We start from the raw sequence: 24467 nt of genomic DNA, 5'->3' as shown, positions 1-24467 counted from the left end.
TGTAAATGGGATTAGTACAGGAGCCAGCTGGGAATTTTTCAGCAAAACCTTTCTTTGTTAGAAAACACCGGTTTGGTAGAGCTTCTCGAGGGCACTTTCCTGAAAATGGTCACCAGAAGGGGCATCCCAGGGTCTGTGGGATCTGTCCACCTCCCTCCCACTGTGGTTGCCAGCAGGACACGCGTGCAGGGTGAGGACTGAGCCCTGGGTTTGCCACAGCCCTGCTCCTTCAGAGCTCACTGACAGCCAGATCCTGGAGAGGCCAAGGCTGCGGAGCAGGTGCCAGGGTGGCCATTAGTGCCATTGGCATGGGCTGGTGGTGAACAGAAGAAGGTGTGGGGCAGCAAAGCTCCCACACCAGGCTGGGAGGGAGCTCAGCAGGGCGAGAGCCGGGCGCCGTGTCCCTGGCGAGTCCCTGAACTGTGCATCGCTGTCACTTGTGGTGTTCCTCGAGCCTGGGGCTCTGCACAGGAGGAAGCCAAGCCCCCACATCATGGGGTGAGCTGGAGCAGATGGGGATGGAAGCAGACAGTGCTGGGAGGATGAGGAAGGGCTCCTCAAGGCCCCAAGGAGGGCTGCAGCGGAGGGGCTGGAGGTGGAGAGGGAAGGAAAGGGACTGCAGGCAAGGAAGGGAAGGATGAAGCCCATGTAAAGGCAGCATTGGACACTGAGGAGGATCCTGAGACGAGGGATGCAGCTAGCAGCTTTTCCTAATGTCACCTCTGCCCCACCAGTAAGAAACTGCTGTGTGAGCAGTTCACAGAGGTCCACCCCTGCGGTGGGACCTTTGGCACCAGGTCAAAGCAGGGGACACCTGGGGAAGAACAGACCCTGGAGGCTTGGGCTCCTGGAGGCACTCGTGGCTCTTGTCCAGGAGCTCTTTGCCACCCTGGCAGGTCCCTTGGCTGCCAGCAGTGCCTTCACAGGGCGCTAAGAGCAGCCCATGACAGTGCAGCCTGCCCTGGGTGGGCAGGTCGCTGCTAGACATGGGGATTGTGGCGGGGTAACCCCACCTGCAGAGCTGGAGACCCTGGTCCGTCCTGCAAAGGCACAGCAGGGTCTGGGGCTACCAGGATGGGGGCTGAAGGGGAATCTGCTTGCTGTGCTGGGGGCCAGCGTGCGGAGCCCTGCTGAAGAGGTCACTCCATGCAAAAAAGACCAATTAATGTAACTCCACAACACATCATGCAGCCAGAAGAAACCATGTGTGGAGCTCTGTGCTTTCCTGATGCCCTGTCCCCGTGGAGCCTGAGCCCATGGTGCTTCCTCCCGCTCACCTGCACCTTCCAGGAGGACCCAGGTCCATCCCTGTTGCTTGGAAAGTCCAGCCCATGGATCCTCCTTGCAGCTTCCCCACCTCCACAGCCCCTCTTTGAGCCTCTTCTCGAACTGTCACCTCGGCCTCTGGGTCAGCCACCAACAAACCCACCCACAGGAGGAACAGCCGCTGGGTGGAGACACCCATGGGTGTCAAGGTGGAAGCTCTGCAGGGAACAGGGCTGTGTGTCCCCCTGTGCCCACTGCCCAGGATGGAGACGGGGAGGCCCTGGAGTCCCTGACAACGTGGGGAGGGAGAGCGGCAAGCAGGGTGAGCACTCCGTGCAGATGAAATGATTGCTGGGAGTCCTCTAAGTGGCAGATAATGGTGACATAATTTCTTCTAAATTATTTCTAATCATAGCCAACTACTGGTTCATGAATGAAGCAGTTGTTAATTGTGACTTACAAATCAATATCTTGGGAGTTATTGCTTGGGTGGAAGCAGTGCTCTCAGTGCATTTTCAGGGGCTCTAATTGAAGCGCAGGTGCACGTCCAGGGCATTTGTGGCCTAAACAACGGATTTTTAACTGCTTGGTTTTTGCCGGTCTCAGGCAAGCAGTGATTTTTCTCATGAAACAGGTAAAACCTTGACATGGCTTTGAAACTAACTGTTCCTCCACTGCTGTGCAGGTCTGGGACATGGAGGGGACGGATGGTGGGGCTGTGAGTGAGGAAAGGGATGTTGCTTAGCCCAGGGACAGGCACCAGCTCTTTGATATCTTCCCCTTAAGAAATCTTACCCTTGTGGAGGGTAAGGATGGATGGGCACATTGGGAGTCGTTGTTTCTTACCCTGGTGCTTCCTGGGTGCATTCCCTTGCACAGGCAGGTTGTGGTGGGTGCTGGTGCCATGGGGGGCTGGGTTGCCCTGACCCCTAGAGCGTGCCAGGAGTCTTGGCTGTGTCTTCGCATGTTTTATGTTTTCAGGAAGGTGGTGGGATTCACTGGGAGCAGGTCCCAAATCCCCTTGATGACTTGAGCATAGAGGACAGTTGCCTGGTGGGACGGAGCCTCCCAGCAGGCCCTTGGAGGCAGTGGTGACCACCATAGTGGGCCACTGCACTGGCAGGAGTCTGGGACCTGCATCCTCCCCATGTTCGTGGCAATCACGGGGTTTAACTCCCTGTGGCTGAAGGCACAGGCCAGTGTCTGCTCGGCTGCCATCTCAGGAGGGGACTCAGTGCTGTGGCTCAGGGAAGACAAATCACGAGCTGGAGCAGCTTCTGCCTCAATGCTGGTGTAAAGTTACTGTGGTCTGACAGGGCTCTGCAGCACACGCAGAATGTGTCTGGCAGAATGGCCAGTGCTTCTCAGACTGGGCCAGAAGGTCTGTCTCCAGGGTGCCAGGATGCGGGTTGTCTCTGGAGCTGCTGAACTGTATTCCTGACTGGCACAGGACGTGTTTGTGAGCGCTCTGCTCAGAGTGGGCACCTCGTTGCCCTGGCCTGCTGGGGTTGGCGGTGGGAAGATCCTCCTGGAGCCTGTGCTGGACATAGGTCCCTGTCTCAGTCTCCCACCTGGGGCAGAGGCTGCCATGCCCTGGTGCAGGACCTGCCTTCACTGTGGAGACTTCATGGTCTGAGGAAGGGAGAGGCTGGCCTGGTTCCTCCCAGCTCCTTGTTACACCTGAGCCACTATCCACAGCATCCTGATCTCACACATCTGTGCTCCCCATGGCAAAGGAGCAGTGAGGACTGGCCATGAGCTGAACCCCATCTCCTGCAACCTTGGTGGGGCTGTTCCCCTGGCTGGTGGGAGCCCCCAGCCCCTTTCTGCCCCACACCAGACCGGGACATGTGGACCCTTTCATCCCAGTGTTCTGGAATTAGATGGAGCTGCCTCTAGGTGATCCAGCAGGAGCAGAGCCCTGTGTGGGTGCCTGCTGGCTCTCCCCCAGCATCCCTAGGACAAGGTCTAACTGTCAGTCTGTCTTAGCAGCAAGGACACCCCTGTGGAGAAGAAGAAGAAAGGCAAGAGGAAAAATGAGATACCAGTGGACAGTTTGGATTTGGATCAGGATCTCCTGAGCCCATCCGTGCAGAGCCCAGAGGAGTCTGCAGAGTTGGCTGACAGCCAGGTATGTTCAGAGCCCTCGGCTGGCTGCCGGCGGGGGAAATCCCGGCTACCTCTGAGCGGGAGAAGAGCTGGGCCCCAGCGTGCAGCAGTCAGAGAGCATTTTCAGCAATGTGGCTGGTAGACCCCAGCCCCGGGACTGGCACCTCTCCAGGCTGCTTAAAGTCAGCTGGTGGCCCTGTGTTGGGTGCACGCTGCTGCCCTGGGCACTGCCCGTCCCTCAGCCTAGAGTTTCCCTCTCCTCCATGGCTCCTGGCAGCTCCCCTTTCCCGGCACGGCGTGGGAGGGCAGGTCGGCCCTGCGGGGCTGGGGAGCTGTGCGTGTCTCTGCAGGGCTCCTCTGCTTAAGGTGGAGGGGGCTGATGGGGCTGTGTGGGTCAGGCATTGATGGAGACCTCAGCACCGCCGTGATGGGCTCTTCCTACCACCTCCGTCCCACTGGGGCAGGGGTGGGCTGGAGATCAGGCACTCCTGGGGCTTTCACTCCTCAGCTTAAGCAAGGAGGAGGTACTTGGGCTGCCCATCTCCCCCATGACCACCTTTTTCATCCCATACGCAGAAACGCCGCTCAGGACGGCAAGTGAAGAGGAGGAAGTACAACGAGGACCTGGATTTCAAGGTGGTGGATGATGATGGCGAGACAATAGCCGTGCTGGGAGCGGGGCGAACCTCTGCGCTCTCCGCCTCCACTCTGGCGTGGCAGGCAGAGGTAGGACTGGATTTGGGACTGGGGTGATGGGGCCTCCTGCCTCCCACAGGGTGTCCCAAAGGTGTCAGAGTGGAAGATCCCAGCACAAGGATGGGGTGAGAATGTGCCTGTCTGGGAGGGTGCAGGCTGGCTTTGAAGGGACTGTGAGTGCACAAAGGGATGGGCAAGAGGTGTGCAGGTCCAACTGTCCCTGTCCTGCTTGGAGACTAAGGCCTCTGGAACATGTCATGTAGCTGACCTGTCCCTGAAGGCATGACTCACCCACTGCCCATGCCCACATTTGGCTCCTGTCTCTGTAGCTCCTGTCTATGAAATTAGTCTGTTAATTTGGCTTTGCCAGCCGAGGGCTTCGTAGGTGTCAGGTCATTGTTTTCTGCCCACATTGCTGCTCTCCATCAGTGTCCTGGAGCATAGGGATGCCAGCCTGACACCTGCCAGCCCAGCTGATCCGCCGGGCAGCATGGCAGGGATCTGGGCAGCATGGCAGGGACCAGCCAGTGTAACTCGCTGCCCTGCCTCCTCTGCCCACTGGTTCAGCGCTGGCTCCTGGCTGACAGCTCCTTCCTGCTGGTCTGTGTCGGATCCTGCAGCTCATTCCCTCTCTCTGATCACCAGCAAAGCTGCCAGACATTAATAATGGTCACTAACTGTTTTCATAGTGTTCCTGTGTCCCTCTCAAGTCCCCTCTTCACAAGGCTTTGGTGTGGGTATTACTCAGCTCTGTTGTTAAGCCAGTAAATAAGACCTGGCCTGATGCTCCCTGCCTCACCCGAAGGGTTGCCACACACCCACGGGAGGTGCTGCCGGTGTTGCTTCAGCTGCTGCCCGGGGCCCTGTCCCAGCTGGGCTCCTGGCAGTGATCCCTCCAAGTGAGATTTTCAGAACAGCAGGGTGGGAATCAGTTGCCCTTGGCATGTGTCCATGCTGCCACCCTGCTCTACTCATAGTCCTGAACTTCCACCTCAATTTGTCTTGCTCTAGATGAGTTATTAAGGCCAATGTCTGACAGCAGCAAGGCTCTCTGCTGAGTGGCTGCTCTGGGCTCCTGCCAGCAGGCTTGGCTGGGCCTCGCCGTGGCTGCTCCCAGGGTTGGGACTGACCCGACAGGGTAAGATGGGAGTGCTGGGAACTCAGAGCTGCTCTCCCCATGGCCTGAACTTGCAGCCTTCCCCACTAGATCCTGGCCATGTTCCTCAGCAGCTCTCCGGGGTGGTGCAGGGCTCCTCCAGCAGACCGCAGGCTGCCAGTGATGAGCCATGGACCCGTGTGAGCTGCCTGGGCTGTGTGTCAGTATGGAGCTCCCAGCCACAGGGCACTGGAGGCAACTGTGATGGCAGCACTGTGCCCCTGGCCGTATGCACACAAACCCTTTGTGGCCAGGGTCAAGCTGGAGCCCAGCAGCACCAGGGTGGATGCCAAGGCACGGGGAAATGGGCGCTGCACAGTGGCTGCAGCGGGAGCATCTCTGCGTGCTCCCTGTGGCCATGTTAGCTTGGCATGGGGCAGACCTTCCCAAACAGGGCAGAAATCCCGCTTTGGGCCATAGGACTGCAGCTAAGGAGCCCAGACAGAGCTTCTGTTACCCTGCTCACTGTGTTGGGGTGCTGGGTCCAGTATCCTGCCCCACACCACAGGGAGGGTGCTGAGGCAGCAGGTCAGCGAAGACTGGGGCATGGAGGGGTTGCTGCAGCCCTGGGCACAGCCTTGGCTTTCCCAGACCCTGCTGGGTGAGTGCTGTGGGGTGCCCCGGGGTCTGTCCCGCCCCAGCCCGCCCCGTGCCTTTCTTGGAGGGGTCTTTCTAGTCTGCAAAGGGACCTCTCAGGTCTGCTTTGCCTTGGACCAGGCTCTGTCTCCTGAAGGGGATGAACAGAGTCCTTCTCCTTGCTGATCAACACTTTGCTCTTCCTCCTGCTGCCATACCATCTACCAGCCAGGGTGGAGCTGATATTTCTGTTGCTCAAGCAAGCTCCACATTTTTGCTGTCTGTCCTCTCCCCTTAATCTTTCTGTGCCTCTCCTGCTACAGCGTAGGCAGGCCCAAGCCTGGCTCTCTTGTCCCTTGGTGTTCGGTGGGGCGGGTCCTGCCACAGCACACGGCTGGGAGAGCCTTGCCCTGTGCCTGCTCTCTCAGAGCTGGAAGCAGGACAGCGTTAGGGCCACCTCCAGCAAAGCTTGTGTGCTCAGTGTGAGGGAGTGGGGTGGGAGCCCGTGGGTGACCAGCGGAAGGTCTCTGCAGCCTCATGGGATGATTTCCTCGTGGCAGAGTCAAAGCCTGCAGAGGGAAGGAGGCAGCACTTTGACTCTGCTGGGAAGACTGCACGGACAGCTGTGGGCTGAGGTGCTGTTGCCTGTGTCCTGTGGCCAGGGGCAGGCTGTGGCAATGGGCGATGCCTATGGCAGGGCCCAACAGCCCTGCTCCCTGCTCTGCTGGGGCCCGTGGGGCCACCCAGCACTACAGGGTTGTATAAATGCCAAGGCAAGTCAGAGATCTCTCCGAGATGTGCATGTTTTGATGTATGTCCTTCCTCGAGTCTTGGAGCAGAAGCGCCCAAGCTCCCTCCTCTTTTCTGGGAGACTTGCCACCCTCTCTGGCTGCCCTGGTCTGGCTGGAAGGACACACGCAGCTAAACATGGCAGTGCTGTGGCCTCGCTGGCCTGGGGAGCACAGGCAGAGGGTGAGTGCAGTTGGGCTGGCAGCACCTGCACCCTTGCACCCAGCGAGGGTTCCCCAAGGCGCAGCTCTCCCAGCTCCCGCTGTGCCGGCGCTGCCTGCGTGGCTGGTGGCCTGGGAGAGGAGCAGGCAGCCATTGGGTGCTGGGAGGGTGCCAGAGGCCAAGCCATGCGATGAGCGGGAAAACAGCACCCTGCTTTCCTGTCCCCAGGAGCCTCCCGAGGATGATGCCAATATCATTGAGAAGATCCTTGCCTCCAGGATGGTGCAGAAGGAGGTGAGTGGCAGCGATGTCAGTGGGGCTGGAGGTGCCTGGGCAGAGGAGAGACGGGAACTGGCTACCTTGAGTGGCAGGGACATGAGACATAGGAGCAGTCAGTGTTGCGGTGCCAGTCCTTTCACTCTTTGCAGGGTGCTGATGGGGTGTGCCCAGACTGGCACCTTTCTGAGTTGGGGGTCAGTGTGGTGCCTCTCCTGCCCTGGACACCAGAAAGCCTCTGGAGAGGAGTCAGGCCCAGACTGATGCCCAGGAGGTGTTTGAGTGCCCCATGCTCAAGGATGGTCTGACATCATGTTCCCCAGGGTTGCTGAGCCCCTGAGGCAGGCAGCATGCTAAGTGCCTGGGCTGTCTTTGCCATCCATGGGTCATCCTGGAGCCTGTGGCCGGGCAGGGGACACCACGCAGGGGTCACCTGTCTGTGCCCATGCCACAGAGGATGTCCCCCAGTTTCTGCACAGGCTCTGACTGTCACTAACTCTCCTTCCTTTGTTTTCAGGCTCATCCTGGAGGCCTGGCGTTTGAGATGGAGGAATTCTACGTCAAGTACAGGAACTTGTACGTGCAGCATTGTCGTGCTCTGTGCTGTGGCAGCAGGCCCTGTGCATGCAGGAGTGAGGGCTGTGTGCTCCCACCTTCATCCCATCCCCAGCTGCAACCCCAGCATCCCTGTCCTGCTGCCCCTGTCCTCCCGAGCCAGCCCTGACGGTGGGAAGCTGGAAAGCCACTGCAGCTACAGAGCTCAGTCTTGGCCTGGACCTGGGCCACAGCTTCCTCCAGTTTGGGGTTTCCCATGGCGAGGCATAGGCTGGGTGTTCTCTGAGTCGCTGGGAGATCCCTGTTGCTCTGCCTGGTGGATGGGTTTGGGCCCAAACGCCTCTTTGGTCACATTTTGTTGATTTTTTTTTTTCCCCTCTGCAGCTCCTACCTCCACTGTAAGTGGGCAACTCTGGAGGAGCTAGAGAAGGACCCCAGGATCTCCCAGAAGATAAAGCGCTTCCGGAACAAGCAGGCTCAGATGAAGCATATCTTTACAGAGGTGAGAGCTGAGCACAGCAAGCAGCTGTGCCTGACCTCGGCACACCTGGGCCCAGTGCAGTGGCTGAGCAGGCCAAGAGCTGAGCCCTGCCTCTGGCACCTCCCTGCCCAGGGGAGACCAGCTCCAGGGCCAAAATTCAGGGCTGGTAGTGGGCAGGCCAGGGCTCACAGTGCCTGCCCTGCCTGAGCTCTGCCATAGCTCAGTGATGGTGGGGCGCTGCCCAGAGCCCTGCCTGTGCCCCCTCACTGACACTGTGGTAGTGCCCAGGCAGCAGCATGGCACCTTGAGCTTCCAGGCTGCTTTGAACCGGGGCACAGCACAAGAGGGTGAGCGGGTGGGGATGCTGGAGCCCAGGGGCCGTGACAGTGCCTTCAGCACCCCTGGTGTCACTAGCAGAGGTGTGGGCTTGTCCCTTGCCAGGCACTTGCCAAACCTGGAAACGTTGCTCAATGGGAGGGAGGGCAGCGTGCAGTGCTGGAGGTGCTTTCATGGCAGAGCAGAGATGCCGTGGGAGAGAGAGAGCTATAAATACTTGGGCTTAGGGCAGCTCCTGCCTGCTCTGCTCTATAAGCAGATTAATCTTGTTTAATATGAAAGGTGTTCTATAATTTATCTTGTTGCTCTGGAGATAGTTGTTGGATCTCCTCAAACTGCCCCTTACAAGTGTAAATCAGGCCAGTAGGCTATGAAGATTTCTCCATGGATGTAGTTGGAAAGCTGTGGGTGTGTGTCAAATTTCTCACTCCCAAGTCTGTTTGGGGTCTTTCCCAGGATGCAAAGAAAAAGCATGTGTTGGAACGCACTGTACCACTAACAATTTAGCAAGGAGCAAATGCTCTTTCCTGTGACTAACTGGGGCTTGAGGAGCTGTGAACATAGAAGCCTGTTTTTTCTCCTTCCCAAGCCCTAGACAATGTGTCTCTCGGAGGACCACTGCTAGTCTAAAGCCCACTCCTCCCTGGGTGTTCCTGGCAGAAGGATGAGCCCTTGCCTCGTGAGCGGTTGCTGCTGGCAGCTGCTGAGCTGCAGGTGGGGAGAGAGAAGGGCAGAGACAGAGAACAAGGTGTCATCCCTTGCAGAGGAGTGGAGTTCGTCGGGGTGCTATGTGTGGCTCTGTGCTGTGGCAGCCGCAGCTCTGGATGCTGCACATAAGCTGAAGCGTACAGCTCAGGGCTCTGTACCTCCGGGCCGGGTGGGCTGGGGAGGACATTCCTGCCTCCCAGCAAAGGCAGCCTGGAGCCCACGGCTGCTCTAAAGTGAGAGCTTTGCCCTCTGCAGGGCTTTTGCATCCTCCTTGCCCAGAGACAGATGTCACGGACCTGCATCCAGGGCACTTGGTGTGCTGTGCACAGCTAGCAGCATCCTAGAGACAGATGCCCCGCAGCTGTTTACTCGTGCCCGCCATCTGTTTAACCCTGGAATCACCTTGAACTTAACTCTCTTTTTACTGTTCACTGTTGCAGCCTGATGAAGATTTGTTCAACCCGGACTACGTGGAGGTAGATCGAATTCTGGAGGTGGCTCACACGAAGGACCCTGACACTGGGGAGGTCAGTGGCTGCATCACTTGCTTGCCCCGCAGAGGGAGGGAGGGAGCGAGGCTTGGCAGGGGGCCCAGACCCACATGCATCATGTGTGTGTAGTCTCTGAGCACCCTGAGGCCTTCCCAGCCTTGCGCAGCCTGCGCCCTGTCCCCGGGGCCCCTCGGCACAGGGGTAGATGGAGGGTCAGTGACTGTCGTGTGACTCGCTCTCAGCTGCAGCCTGCGCCCGCGTGCTGGGGCTGGGCCCTGCGCTGTCTCTGAGCCGGTCTCTCCATGCTGCAGGAGGTGACTCACTACCTGGTGAAGTGGTGCTCGCTGCCCTATGAGGAGAGCACCTGGGAGCTGGAGGAGGATGTCGACCCAGGGAAGATTAAAGAGTTTGAAGCCCTCCAGATCCCTCCAGAGATCAAGCACATGGTAACGTACACAGAGGTAACGTACCCGGCTGGCAGCTCGCTGCCCTGGGCAGGCAGGGACTGTCTGTGTCTTGCCAAGGTCCAGCTGTGCTGACCTTGTCCCTGCTGCTGCAGTGCAAGCCTCATATCCTCCCATCGGATGGGTTAGTTAGCAGGAGCTGAGGGTGGGATCCAGAGGCCAAGACCTTGCTGTGAATCAATTGTCAATGACTGTTCTGAAGTGTTGTCCTGATGCGCAGCCCCAGACACGGGGTCTGGCCTCGCTGAGCGTTAGCCTCTTCCTCTCCACGGACCTTGCTCCTGCTCTCTCCTCCTAGGAGCGCCCAGCATCTGAGTCCTGGCAGAAACTGGAGAAGTCCCGGGAGTATAAGAACAGCAACCAGCTGCGGGAGTATCAGCTGGAGGGAATGAACTGGCTGCTCTTCAACTGGTACAACAGGTGAGGAGAGGCTGGAGCCCTGTGCTCCCCCAGGGAGTCCTGCTGGCAGTGGGGCCCTGGTGTGTGCAGTCATGGGAGCAGCAGAGCTGGGGGAGCAGACCTGTGAACAGGGCCCTGACAGAGCAGCTGTTGAGACCTTCCAGTGCTGGAGCTGGCAGGCAGCTGCCAGAAAAATGGTTTGTTTTAGCTTTGCAACTGAGTCTTTAGAAATATTTCTCCCTGGTAAATGCTGATGAGTCTTGGAGATAGTAGGGCTTAGCTGTGGGTCTAAGGTAAACCTGATTTTTGGTGTTGGCCAGACTACTGGTGACTGATTCCTGTGGCAGGAGTGCAGGAATATGCATGTTCTCAGCTGCAGCAGGCCATCAGATGCATCTTTCATGGGCTAGCGTGCACCCAAAGGACAGCATCTTTCACACTAACTTTGAGTCCATCATCTTGCAAGAAGTTGGATGGTCTGGCTTACCCAGACCACTTTGGACCAGTGTACCAATGTCCCCCTCACCCTCCACGCTGCAGGGTCAGAGAGGTGTGGGTGGAGGTGATGTGCCTGACATCCCATCATGGAGTTGGTGACAGGGTGGTTTCTGCCCGAGAGTCACATTCACCTGCCCCTGTCCATCTCTGCAGGAAGAATTGCATCCTGGCTGACGAGATGGGGCTGGGGAAGACAATCCAGTCAATCACCTTCCTCTCAGAAATATTCCTGATGGGCATCCATGGCCCCTTCCTCATCATCGCACCTCTCTCCACCATCACCAACTGGGAGAGGGAGTTCCGCACCTGGACGGAGATGAATGCCATCGTGTACCATGGCAGCCAGATCAGCCGGCAAATGATCCAGCAGTACGAGATGGTGTACAGGGACACACAGGTGATTGACACACACAGCACTCCCAGGATGCATCCCCCAGCCCTGGCTTCCTTTACTTGGGAAGCTCTGAGCTGCATGTGGAGCATGTGGTTCATCTGGAGAGGGAAAGGTGATCTTTTAAGGCCCCTTTGCTGGCCTGGACTCAGGGTGCACTGTTTATGAGTGAAGAACAGGCCCAACTCATGCAGGAAGGGGAAAATGCAGCAGAGCCCCAGCCTCAGTTCTTGTCCAGGCCTGAAGCAGTGTCTGGTTTGGAGAGACGCAGCCTGTGGCCAGCGAGGAGGCTTGCAGGAACGTGCCCGCTGCTTGAGAGAGATGGATCTGGGGAAGTCCCAGCTAGGAGCCAGATGCTAACACTGATATGTTGGCAGGATGTCTGACAGTGTCCTGCTGCCCCGCAGGAGTCAAGCGCTGCATGTGGTTTATGTCTCCCTAGGGTAACCCACTTCCTGGGATCTTCAAGTTCCAGGTGGTTATCACCACCTTTGAGATGATCCTTGCCGACTGCCCGGAGCTGAAGAAGATCCAGTGGCGCTGCGTGGTCATTGATGAGGCACATCGCCTGAAGAACAGGAACTGCAAACTTCTGGAGGGGCTGAAGCTCATGGCCCTGGTGAGCATGTCCTGCCCAGGTTCATGTGAGAGCAGGGTGGGCCAGGGATGGCCGTGCCTAGCAGTCAGGTGCCACTGCCAGCTGCTCAGGCCCAGGGCCAGGGCTGAGAGCTCCCTGTCAGAGGGAAAACCATCCAGGACCCATCAGGTTGCTGAAGCAATGCCAGTGACGGGGGGCACTTTGATGGATGAGGCCCTGCAGCCATCACAAACTTCTTTTTGTTGAAGTGGAATATTAACCCACAGCAGGCCAAGTCCCCCTGTGCCTTCCCATCTGTGTGCACTCCCTGGCAGAGCGCTGCCTGCCCTTGCAGCACAGCTTAGGCTGCTGCAGCACACGGATGCGGTTGCTGACCTGTGCTCAGCATCCTCCAGACGTGGTGTGCCTGGTACCCTGCCATGAGCAGGGCTGCAGTATTCAAGCTGGTTTCTTACTGCTCTGCAAACCTGGGACCAGTCCATGCAGGGATAGGGGTGCAGGACTGTGTGTAGTGAAAAAGGGATCAGTGAGCTGCTCTGAGAAATTGATTTTGATGTCCAGCTCCTTTCCAGCTCTGGGAAAGGCAGCACTGCTGTTCGCTGGACCAAGGGCCATCAGGCCTATTGGATCTCCCAGCCCTACCCACCTTCCATCACACTCACCTGTAGCTGGGCCAGGCCTCTGAAAATTATTAGTCTTATATCTCCAGTTCCCAAAGATCCTGCTGTTTCCCTGTGACCTTGTGGCTTGTGCAGGTCCCTGCTGGGTTGTGAGCAGCCTGGGGCAAAGCGGGGTTGCTGCTGGCCCCCCTTTGTAACCATCACCTTCCTTTGTACAAGTCCTGTGGGACTCTCCCACCTTATATTTGCCCTTCTTTCATAGCTGGTGACTCTTGGGGACGTTCCGTGCATTAGGTTGGGCAGGAGGATTAGCTTGAGCACTGAGCGAGTGCCCCAGTCTCTGGCACTGCTGGGACAGAGCGGCTGGTGTGCCTGGGAGGCAGCACCCAGCGGTGCCTGAAGCCAGAGCCCGTGGTGTCAGCGCATGGAAGGGAGTGTGTTCTCCTTAAGGGGTCATCCGCTCCTCTCCTCACAGCCCAGGTCTTGGGCGGGGTTGTCTGGACACCTGTCTCCTTTTATTGCGTATGTACCTGCATGGTGAACCTCTAATGAAAGCTCCTTGTTGTTCCCAGTGCACACCTGACACAGTCATACGTTCCGCTGCTGATTTTGGAGCACCCTCCTCATGCTCGCCCTAGCAGCAGGTCCTTGATGCCCCTCGGTGTCACATGGCTCTGGGCCATGGTCCCTCTTGTTCTATCCAAGCCCTGAAGAGGGACATCCTGCCGCAGGTGCACAGAGGCTTGGGCTCTGTCAGCATCCCCATCCGTGCCAGCACATCCCTGCCTGGGGGTCTTGTGCCAGGGCAGGGCTCAAGCCTGGGGGCAGTGTGGGATTCTTGGTTTTGGCTGTTGTTGCTGCACAGAGCTGGACTGGGACACGTCCCGGGGAGCGTCCTGGGAGTCACGAGACAGTGTTGCATGGCAGTGGCTGGGTCAGGGCTGGCACCATGGCCAGGGGAGCCTTTCAGGGAGTGTGTGTGCCCCCAGGCCACCCAGAGTGCTGCTGAGGCTGGAAGACAAGGAGCATTGTGCTCTTGGGACCCCTTGGACCCAGCCAGTGGGTCTGAGCCTCAACCTGTTTTCTGTGTATACCTAGGAGCACAAGGTGCTGCTGACAGGGACGCCCCTGCAGAACTCGGTGGAAGAGCTCTTCAGCCTCCTGAATTTCCTGGAGCCACAGCAGTTTCCCTCAGAGACAGCCTTCCTGGAGGAGTTTGGAGACCTGAAGACAGAGGAGCAGGTACCTAGAAGAGTGATGCTGGTGACTGTTAGCACAGGCCACTGGGACAGATGGTCACCAAGCCGGGCATGCACTCAGACATGTGCTTCATGGAAGTGAATAGGACTCCTCATGCCAGGAGAAGCAAAGTTGTGACAGAGCCCCCAACACTGCTTTGGAGAGAAGAGACCAGCCCGTGCCATGGCAGTGGTCTGCTCCCCGCCTGGCTCCCTGCTGCCCCTTGCATGCCTGGGCAGCACAGCTCGCCTGGCTTTCCCACCTGCTCTGTCCCTGAGACCAGCAGGAGTGTAGGGGGAGTGAGGAGATCAGTAAGTCCGTGGGTCAGTTGCCCTTGTCAGGTTCCCTTGGGGAGCTGTCCTCCAAAGTTCCACTTGAGCATGGGTCATGGAAAGCAGCTCAGTCCCCTGGGCTGTCTTGCTGCCATTTGAGTGTCTGGCTTAAGTGGAGATTGCACAGGGATCGTCATTGTGAGGGAGTGGACACGGGCACATGGAGCAACCATCATCTCAGCTGCTATCAAAGCTCTCAGCTCTCCTCCTGCAGCAGGCTGCCAGCAGCAGAAGTGTGTGAAGTTCATGGCCCAGGGCTGGTCACTCACATGTGTCTGCCCCAGGGAAGCCAGACCCTGAGGTTGTACTGGCTGTCAGCAGAGCAGCTGCTTCGGGGTCATTTGCAGTGGGTTTCCAGCCTGGGGAGGCTCTAGCGTTGCAGGCCCCTCCGCTGTTGTCACCGTGTGCTTGCCATGCAGGAAGGGCAGTGAATCTCTGCACTTGCTCTGGCAGGTGAAGAAGCTGCAGTCCATCCTGAAGCCCATGATGCTGCGACGGCTGAAGGATGATGTAGAGAAGAATCTGGCACCCAAGCAGGAGACCATCATTGAGGTGGAGCTGACCAATATCCAGAAGAAATACTACCGGGCCATTCTGGAGAAGAACTTCTCCTTCCTCTCCAAGGGTGCCAACCAGCACAATATGCCCAACCTCATCAACACCATGATGGAGCTGCGGAAGTGCTGCAATCACCCGTATCTCATCAACGGTGAGGGCTGGGCACAGGAGGTGGGGCGGGGTGGATCTCACTGCAGCGTTTACTGGTCACTACCTGCAGAGCTCACCCAGCTTGGGAGCCAGCTCAGGCCCTTGTGCCATCTGCTGCTGGTGTGGTTGTGCATCCAGCCCCAGCACAGGATGCAGTGATCTGCCTTGCCCTCACGGGCAGCCCAGCTCCCAGCAAGTGCTGCTTGCGGGTGGGCACCTCAGGGTCGTGCAAGACTCGCTATGTTTGGGGGTGTTCAGGTGCAGGATCCTCTCCATCATCCCAGCCGGGCTTGTTCTGCCAAGAGCTGGTGCAAGCCCTGAAGAATGAGTAGAGTCACAAGAGTGGAGGGCTTCTGGAGGTCTCTAGCTAGCCTCCCTAGATCTGATGGACTGCATGCCTTCTGTTCCTTGCGTGGTGGCTTGCTGTTGCCCTGGAAGGGAGGCTGGGGGCAGCTGCACTGCCAGCCTCGCCAAGAGCTCACGTCCCTTCTCACCTGGCAGGAGCAGAGGAGAAGATCCTGGAAGACTTCCGTAAAACACACAGCCCGGAGGCGCCAGACTTCCAGCTGCAGGCGATGATCCAGGCGGCCGGGAAGCTGGTGCTCATTGATAAGCTGCTTCCCAAGCTGATCGCCGGTGGGCACAAGGTGCTCATCTTCTCCCAGATGGTGCGCTGCCTCGACATCCTGGAAGACTATCTCATTCAGAGGCGGTTAGTACAGGCTTCAGCATTCACCACAGCTCCTCCACATCACCTCCATCCTGCACTGTAGATACAGAGTGGAAACAGCCCAGGGTGGGGATTTGGCCATTCTGTGCCCACCTACCAAAGGATCCAAGTTACAGGCTACTGCTGGTGGGTGCAGAGACCCCAAGGCTGGGCAGCTCTGACCCATCTGTTCTGTGTTGTCCAGGGCTAGTCCTAGGAGTGACCAAATGGAAATAGGCCCTTCCCTTGGTCCTGGTTCCCATGAACCCCATATCCATGCACCGTGCCTTGGGACATGATGATTTTACCATCATGAGGGAATGACTTTTGAGAACAACCACAGTGCACACAGGCTGGTGGGCTCTGAGCCTCCACCTATGCCCAGGTCCTGCCAGTAAGTCCCGGGTGCCCACGTGCCCACACACAGCCCGGGGAAGGAGCAAGAAGGGGTTTGTAACCTGCAGCCAGTTCAGGCCCTGCTGTGACCCTGCTCTCGCCTCTTCCCCTCTCGGAGCAGGTACACCTATGAGCGCATTGACGGGCGGGTGCGCGGGAACCTGCGCCAAGCTGCCATCGACCGCTTCTGCAAGCCCGACTCGGATCGCTTCGTCTTCCTCCTGTGCACACGGGCGGGAGGGCTGGGCATCAACCTGACCGCTGCCGACACCTGCATCATCTTTGATTCGGACTGGAACCCACAGAACGACCTCCAGGTAACGGGCCAGGCGGGGCCAGGCTGCTGGAGGTGGTGCGGGATGGCTTCCAGCACTCCTGGCAGCTGGGGAGGGAAGGGCAGCAGCACCCAGCTGTAGTGGGGTGCTGTGCTGGGGGAGCGGCAGGGGTGTAGGCAGAGCAGCCATGGCACGGGGAGGTCACAGTGTGGCTTTAAAAGCACAGGGGGGCCACAAACCAAGCAATACTTGTCCCTACCTGGTGTTGGAGTGCGTGAAGTGTTGGGTGCCCCACCTCTGCGGAGAGCCAAGGCTCCAGCCCCAGCCCTGTGTCCCTGCCCGGGGTGCAGGGGTCTCCAGTTCCTGCCTCACAGCTGCCCAGGCCTGACACTATTCAGCACCCGCTGGCAGAGCCCTGCCAGGTTGGCCACGGGCGCTAGATGAGGGTGCTCTGGTAGGTGGGAGCTGGCTGTGGCTCAGGTTGGTGAGTGGTGGGTGCTGGCACAGGGTGCCACAAGCCACATGGTCCCCATCTGGCGGGGCTCACTGTGCTTGACACTGTGCCCTCTGCACTCCCAGGCTCAAGCTCGCTGCCACCGGATCGGGCAGAGCAAGGCGGTGAAAGTCTATCGCCTCATCACCAGGAACTCCTATGAGCGGGAGATGTTCGACAAGGCCAGCCTGAAGCTGGGTCTGGATAAGGCTGTGCTGCAGGACATCAACCGCAAGGGCAGCACCAACGGGGTAGGTTGGCTGTCAGAGTGGGGCTAGGGGGGAGGTGCTGCAGAAGAGCTCTCCTCCTTCCCCTGCAAGTCACTGCCGCGTTGGAGCAGAGACCTGGGCAAGCTTCTGGAGAGGGAAAACCCAGTTCCACACACTGGCATTGCTGCTGTTTGGCCTGGCAAGCTGTCCCTGCCCTGCCATGGGTTTGGGGAACACGTGGTGCTGTGTCTGGGTGATATGCACTGAAATTCCTGACAGTCCCTGAGGCAGTGTTTTGAAGTGACCTGTTTGCCGTAGCAGCAGGAGGTCTGGGTTGGCTTGGGGCATCTCTGCCCGCCCTCCTGGGGCAGAGGGAAAAGTCACCTCCTGCTGTGCAGTGCCCAGGTTGGTGATGCCTCCATGTTTTGGGCAGGTTCAGCAGCTCTCGAAGATGGAGGTGGAGGACCTGCTGCGGAAGGGGGCCTACGGTGCTCTCATGGATGAGGAGGATGAAGGATCAAAGTTCTGTGAGGAAGACATTGATCAGATCCTCCAGCGCAGGACACAGACCATCACGATCCAGTCTGAGGGGAAGGGCTCCACCTTTGCCAAGGTGTGCTGTGCTCCATCAGGAGGAATGGGGACTCCTCTGGGGTGGTGGGGGACACGCTGGGAGCACTCAGGGCAGTAATGGTGGGCTGGCCTCCGACCTCTTACATGTGGAGACATGTCTGCCTGGAGGCCAAGCTCTTCTGCCTGTCCCACTGTGCCCAGCACGGCAGCAGTGTGTTCTCCTGTCTCACTGGTGGTCAGCAGAGCATTGAGGAGGGGGCCACCAGCCTGGGCAGGTGATGTGAGGCTGCCCAGGAGGGTTCAGCTTGCCAGCTTCCACTTACCCTTTGAAGGTGGCTCAGGCTGGTGAGAAGGCGGAGCAGGGGCTGTCCTCCAGGCACTGGGCAGTGCCACGGTGTGCTCTGTCACCGGGCCAGTGGTGTGGGCAGATGCAGAGCTGCTCTTGGGTCCCAGTCGGGGCACTGCAGGGTGAAGGCCTTGCTCTTCTGACGGGCTGAGGACTCCTGGCCGAGGCAGCACTCACTCCATGGCCTCATGCTCAGAACTGTCATGGGCAGGGTCAGGCCCCTCCTTGGGGAGGATGCATGAGTTCAAAGCCTGGGTGAGATCCAGTCCTGAGCTGGGCTGATACCTACTCAAGGGTTGAGCTTATTTGATCTGGAGTCTGTCACCCCCCCTGCCCTTCCAGACACCATTGCTGCCTCGGTGTGGTGCTTTGCTGAGCAGAAATGCAGGTGGAGACCTGGGCTGCTGGTGGTGTGGGAAGGAGTCGTACCTCCCTCAGCGCAGCCCACCTCTGTCTCCAGCCTCAGTCTTCTGCTGCTGTGGGACCTGGCTCCACAGGGCGACCCCCAGGGCAGTGGTGGGACCCGACTGCTGGCCTGCACAATTCCCGGAGCTGAGTGCTGTGGTGCCCTGACATCCCCACAGGAGAGAGCCCGAGGAGCCAGCTCTGTGCCACACTCATGGCTGATGTCTGCTGGGGACACCAAGGGCCGTCTGTCCCTTCTCCTCTTGCAGGTGGCACAGCCCAGGCTCCATTTCCAAGAGGTCAGGCAGGACAGCAGAAGAGAGGGGTTCAGCTCCCTTAAGCAAACAAAGAGCCCTCTGGCATGTGTCAGCAAGGGGTGTAACACCCCATGACAGCAAGACCGTGCGCTGCAGACAGATGTGTTGGGGATCTCTGTATGGGGAAGGGCACACCTGGATAGTGGGTTGCATCCTGTTCACTCCTCTTCTTTCACTCCTAGGCCAGCTTCGTAGCATCAGGAAACAGAACTGACATTTCCTTAGATGACCCCAACTTCTGGCAAAAGTGGGCCAAGATAGCAGAGCTTGATACAGACGCCAAGAATGAAAAGGTAGGATCCAGCTCATGGCCCGTGTGCCCCACAGCTGATCTGACCCCGCGTGGTGTGGTCTCTGGGCAGGAGTCGTGTGCTTCCGCTGGACTCGTGAAGGGCATCAGGAATTACTGCAAGGGAGGACTGACCCATGAGTGCTGGCTGAAGCCCCGATTACTTTAGCCACATGTGGGGCTGTGTCTGCCTGGTATTTCAGAGTGCTCGGTCTATGCTCCCAGCTACTCCCAAGCCTGGTTAAGGGGTGACAGTTGGGGCCGGCAGCGTGTGAGGGGAGGAGAGGGTGAAACAGCCAGCGCAATGGCATGCCTGTGAACCCAGCAGACTGGTGTGACTGCCTGTGTGTGAGCTGGAGCTGTGCCAGAGTTCCCCACAGCACAGGCAGGCAGGAGTGCCTCCTGCTGCCAGCCAGGTTGGGCGCTGGCAGCCTGGGCAGCTGAGACTGGGGCTCCATTGCGGAGCAGTACCAGGTTGGTCCCATGCTGCCCTCCAGGTGCCAGCTCTGATCTCCTGGCTCCCTGGCTGTCTCACCAAGCCCAGAGACTTTTGTTAGCTCGAGGCACGCCAGGGCCAAGCTAACGTGTGCCCTGGCAGGGCACAAAGGGGCCCAAGTGCCAGCTCTTGCTGTGGCTGGGGATTGGTGGGGTGAGCAAGGCTCTTCCCACGCTTGGGGGAAGCTGTGTAACCATTCCCCAGCCCAGACCCAAGTCCACATGAGCCCTGGCACCGTGGGCAAAGGTGAGCATTTGACCTGGCAGCTCTGGAGGAGGCCTGGTGAGCTGACATCGGTTTGTATACTCCAGCCCTTCAAGCCTTGAAGCTCGCAGTGCCAGCACATTCATTTCACAGCAGCCCCCCGGCTCGCACCGCCCCAGGTCTCGATGGCTAAGGAGGTGGTGTTTGTCATGGAGAAGCTCCACAGGGTGCCTCAGCTCTCCCAACAGCGGGCAGAGAGGCAGCTGTACCCACTGGCCCGGGCTCCCTCTCCTCTCCCCATGTGGCCCTCCAGGCCCTTTGCAGGGCCGCAGCACCTGTGGGCCTGTTCAGGGAGCCTTCAACCAAGCAGCAAGTCCAGCCATTTAGTGACATAGAAGCAAAGTGGACTTGCAATTAGTTGAGGCTGGTGGAGAGCAGGTAACATCAGAGCAGGCAGGTCCCTGGAACTGGTCATGTGTCACATGGTCCTGTTTAATGCCAAGGTAATAACCATAATAACCACGCTTCTCTGCTGTGATTTATTCATAACGTTTAATGGGTGGGTTCCAGAAGCAGCACGGGAGGATTTTGAGGAGCTGCAGTGACATGATGGTGCTGAGACACTGCTGGTCAGGCACAGTGGCACCCTCAGGTCCCAGCCTCTCACCAGCTTCGTGGGTATGAGGACAGCCCTGGAACTGGGGGCCCTCGCTGAGCAAGCACTGGGCTGTGATGCTGTGGTGGGAGCAGTGGACTGGCTGGGCTGGAGCAGGCAGTGAGGGCTGGCTGGAAGGCCACGCCAATACTGTGAGGGCTGTGAGGTGCTGTGCTGCTTCCCCACCTCATTTGTGCTCACAAACAAAGGCAGGTTGCAGGGAGGTTGAATATCGTGGCTGTGGCACTGGGTTTGTCAGAGCATCGCTGTGTGAGGATGGTTTGAGTCTCAGAGCTCTGTCCTAGATTAGAGCAGGCTGGGGAAGGGGCTGCCAGGGGCTCAGTGCCTCAGGGGGTGGGCACAGCCCTGCATGGTGTCTGCAGATGCTCCCTCTTGCTCAACTTCTCATCTTCTCTGCGCAGGAGGGTGCAGGTGAGGTCATCCGGGCAGCTGGGTTTGGCCCTGACAGCGCAAGGGGTGTTGTGAGAGGAGCTCCAGCTTGGGCAGCTCCTCTGGTACTTTCCCCTGCTCTTACAGGGTCAAATGCTCCCTCATGCTGCCTGTTGGATATTTTCCGTACCCAACTGAACACTAACCACGTTCACCCAAGCCTTGGTGGGTTGTTTGAAGAACGTGTGGGTCAGGCTCCATATCCAGGCATTGCTTGGGAAACAAATCTCTCTAAAAGCTGAACGTGAATAGGGATGAAGGGAGCTGCCCAGGGATTCTCCTGGCCTGACGGAGCAAGTGGGGACAGGTTTGGATTGTGCCACTCCTTCCTCTGTCAGTGTTTGCAGTCCTGCCTTCAGGGATGGGAACAAGGAGTAAAGCCAGGTGGATCTGGCAGGCCCGTCGCCGTGTCGAGGTGAGGGGGTTACAGACTGTAAATGGATGCTCCCGGGGTCTCACCTCTTGCCATCACTGGCAAATTGGCTCCTTCCCAGCAGCCACCGTGGGCAAATGTGTCAGCTGGAGCTGCGGCGGTGAGCTGGTGCTTGCCTTCTCCTGGCCTGGTTAGCAGAGCTCCCCCACACAGCTCTGGGGAACATCTCCCAGGGGCAGCATCCTTGTCCTCTGCCTGCCCTGCCCACGGAAGGAGCTCTCCAGCTGAGCACCAAGATGGAGCTGGGAGGGTGGGTGACTGCCTGTGGGAGGCAGGAGTGGACAGGGGGGGTCCCATCTCTCTGCTTGCCCTGCTGAGCTCGTGGGCTCGGCTGCGACCCCGGGCCCTTCCTCCTGGCCCCTCCATTGAGCATAGGGTGCTGTGCCTGGCTTGTGTGGCCCCAGGGCCTGCCGAAATTCCAGCTAAGGCAGCAACACCGGAGAGGTGGTGTTAGACAGCAGCAAGGGGAAGGCCCTGCAGCTCTGCAGAGCTCACCGCTCTAGCAGGGAGAATGGGAGAGCGGGGGTGTGGGGGGGTGTGTCCCACGTGCTTGAAATCCAGACAGATTTAGATGACATGGATTTATTCAACAGGGTGGGGGGAAGGAGAGGAGGCAGGTACACGCTATTTAATTTCATATTGCTCCCTCCTGCACCTTTTTGGAAGCTGCCTTTCCTCTTCCAGCCCACCTATTCCCCCCAACACAGAAATTACACCGCCTCCAGCACAGTGCTGAGCACAGGCAGTGCTGGGAGGGCCGAGTGTGATTCAGAGCTGAATCAGCTGCTGGTTGTCAGCAGTTTGAACCCAGAGGGCCCGATTTTCAGCCTGCCGTCATTCAGGCTGAATTTTGTGCCGGCCAGGAATTGTCTTGTGTGTGTGGGCAGAGCCACATGCAGGTAATTTGGAGCAGGTATCCCCGTGGGAAGGTGATGGCTAGCCACGGGGCTGGTGAGCCAGGAACCAGAGGTGTGAGCAGAGCAGGGGGGCAGCGTGGAGAAGAGGATGTACTGTGCCTTGATGGAGGGCAGGTGTTTCTGCCCATAGCTGAGCGCGTTCTCCTCTCTGCCCCTCGTAGGAGAGCCTGGTCATCGACAGGCCTCGGGTACGGAAGCAAACCAAACACTACAACTCCTTTGAAGAGGATGAGCTGATGGAGTTCTCCGAGCTGGACAGTGACTCAGACGAGCGACCCACACGCTCACGGCGCTTCAACGAGAAGACGCGGCGGTACCTGCGGGCTGAGTGCTTCCGTGTGGAGAAGAACCTGCTCATATTTGGGTGAGTCTCTCCCCTTCCCAGAGAGCACAGCCACAGCCTCCAGCTGCCCCAGCGCACACACGGGCCACTGGCTGTCCCAGCCACTTTCTGTCCATCCTGCTTACAGTGTCCCCTGCTTCCAGCAGTGACCTCCCTGGTGGGACCTGGGCTCTAAGTGATCATTTGGGACGGAAGGAGAGTTAGAGGGGCAAAGCATGAGCTGGCAGGTGGCGCTTCCAGTCTGCTCCTGCCTCCGCCCTCCCAGCACTGAAGAGTCCTGGGCAAACCTCTCTTGCTCTCTGCTCCCATAACATAGGGGCACAAGAGCCCTATCCAGGGGAGCTGGGAGGGCCGTGCCCCTGAGCGAGCTCCTGGAGAGAGGTGCCAGTGAGGTCTCTAGTTACACAGGAGTGTTTACTCTGTCTGTGTTCCTGCTGTTCCAGCTGGGGACGGTGGAAAGATATCCTGACCCACGGGCGGTTCAAGTGGCACCTGAATGAGAAGGACATGGAGATGATTTGTCGGGCTTTGCTGGTCTATTGCGTCAAACACTACAAGGGGGATGAGAAGATTAAGAGTTTTATCTGGGATCTCATCACACCAACAAAGGACGGCCAGAACCAGGCTCTGCAGAATCACTCAGGTATTGCGTGTTCTCTCTGCCATTGCACCTGTACCTGTCGCCGCTGTGCCAGCCTACGGGACCGAGGCTGCAGAATTCAAAGCAGAGCTGATTGAAACAGCCAGCGAGCAGTTGTGCTTGAGCACCGCGACGCTCCCTGCCCAGAGAAAGTGGCTGCTGTGGGATGGACCTCCACGCTGACCCTCAGAGCCAGCGCAGGGCCTGGCTGGGTGGGGGCATCTGTTTCCTGGCTCCCAGTGCCATGGCTGGTACAGAGACAGCCTTGTGGGGGGAGCAGAGATGCCATCTTATTCTCAAGTGGGTGTCACTCAGTTTTCTCTGGCCTGTGAATACTGTCAGGGTTCCCCCACACGGGGAGACACCCTGGGCAGTGAGCTCGTGGGGTGCTGGTGACCGTATGAACACATTGGGTGTGATAGGTGTGAGGGTGCTTATTCCACTCGGAGTGTAGATGTGCCTGGCTGTTCCTCAGGGTGTCGCAGGACATGGCGTGGATCATTGTGCAGGGACCCTACCTGTGCCTCTTGGCAACCTCAGCCCTGATACCCACAGCTGAGCCCACCAGGCACAGCACTCACGGCTGCGGGGGAAGCTGGTGGTGCAGCCAGCTCACCCCAGCTCGTGTCTCCTCTCATCATGGTTCTTGTCCCAGACATACTGGTCTGCAGTGCCTGCCCTGATGGGTGGAGGTGTGGTGTTGGTTTGTCCTGAGACCTCTGCAGTGCAGAATCCTACCCAGGTGATGCTGCCTTTTCTCACTCCATCTAGCAGGACCCTTTATCTCAGGTTTGGCTCTGCCCTCCCTGTTCAGAGGACTCATACACTTATTTTCCAGTGTGTGAGGTCCACGTATCACACCACACGTCCAATTTGTAATTGCATCTGCATTCTGTTGGGTGGAGGTTTCCAGTGTATCCTCAGCTTCAGAGAGAGGCCACCCAGAGCCTTCCCCAGCCCTGCTCTCCCGCTGGCTCCGGCTCTGCCTGGGCAGTGGGGTGCTGCAGATTGCCCCCCTGCCTGCAGTGCAGCATCTGCTCTCTGTAGGCATCCCTTGGGGCTGGAGCAGCACAGCAAATAGAGCCCACAACGAAACTGTTGTGCAGCCACAGTGGCTTTTGTCTTTAATGATATGAAGACAGAGCTGGTGCTGGCTCCTTGGATCAGCTGGAGGGTTGTGGCCTGGGACACGTGGTCACTGCCCGTTCCGTGTCAGAGGACTGATGCAGCAGCACAGTGCCTGCATCCTGCGCCTTTCAGGACAGGTGAGTTGGGCTGGGAGGGCTGGCTGAGGGAGGCCACGGCTCCCTTGGGGTGGTCAGAGCCCCACAGCTGTGAGCTGCTTGTTGTGCACTTGTGGTCTGTGCGCAAGGTCAGTAGTGAGGAGACTGGGACGTTCCAGCCTGACTTTGGCATCAGGAAGCCAGGCTGAAATCTGGGGCTCCTGTTTTGAGGTGCTGGAGCACA

The 24467-nt window shown here is 58.5% G+C and overlaps 1 protein-coding gene across 7 annotated transcripts in view; it reads left to right on the top strand.

The window, feature by feature from the left end:
• The window catches only part of CHD6 (chromodomain helicase DNA binding protein 6), a 92514-nt gene that overhangs the window by 44908 nt on the left and 23139 nt on the right, over nt 1-24467 (top strand). For 5 of the 7 annotated variants that reach the window (XM_074842780.1, XM_074842782.1, XM_074842777.1 and 2 more), the window contains 19 exons: nt 3259-3397; nt 3952-4101; nt 6983-7048; nt 7548-7606; nt 7970-8087; nt 9551-9637; nt 9913-10062; nt 10364-10485; nt 11116-11359; nt 11796-11972; nt 13670-13813; nt 14596-14851; nt 15352-15562; nt 16077-16272; nt 16810-16974; nt 17366-17545; nt 18756-18866; nt 22179-22381; nt 22804-23003. In XM_074842780.1, the coding sequence (XP_074698881.1) occupies nt 3259-3397; nt 3952-4101; nt 6983-7048; nt 7548-7606; nt 7970-8087; nt 9551-9637; nt 9913-10062; nt 10364-10485; nt 11116-11359; nt 11796-11972; nt 13670-13813; nt 14596-14851; nt 15352-15562; nt 16077-16272; nt 16810-16974; nt 17366-17545; nt 18756-18866; nt 22179-22381; nt 22804-23003 (2978 nt within the window). The remainder of the gene's footprint in view (nt 1-3258; nt 3398-3951; nt 4102-6982; nt 7049-7547; nt 7607-7969; nt 8088-9550; nt 9638-9912; nt 10063-10363; nt 10486-11115; nt 11360-11795; nt 11973-13669; nt 13814-14595; nt 14852-15351; nt 15563-16076; nt 16273-16809; nt 16975-17365; nt 17546-18755; nt 18867-22178; nt 22382-22803; nt 23004-24467) is intronic. The other 2 variants (XM_074842783.1, XM_074842778.1) reach the window with 1 other exon arrangement.

This window comes from Strix aluco, chromosome 17 (assembly GCF_031877795.1).
Source record: "Strix aluco isolate bStrAlu1 chromosome 17, bStrAlu1.hap1, whole genome shotgun sequence".
Lineage (NCBI taxonomy): Eukaryota > Metazoa > Chordata > Aves > Strigiformes > Strigidae > Strix > Strix aluco.
The sequence above is the reverse complement of the archived record's forward strand: the minus strand, read 5'-3'. Positions and strand labels throughout refer to the sequence as shown.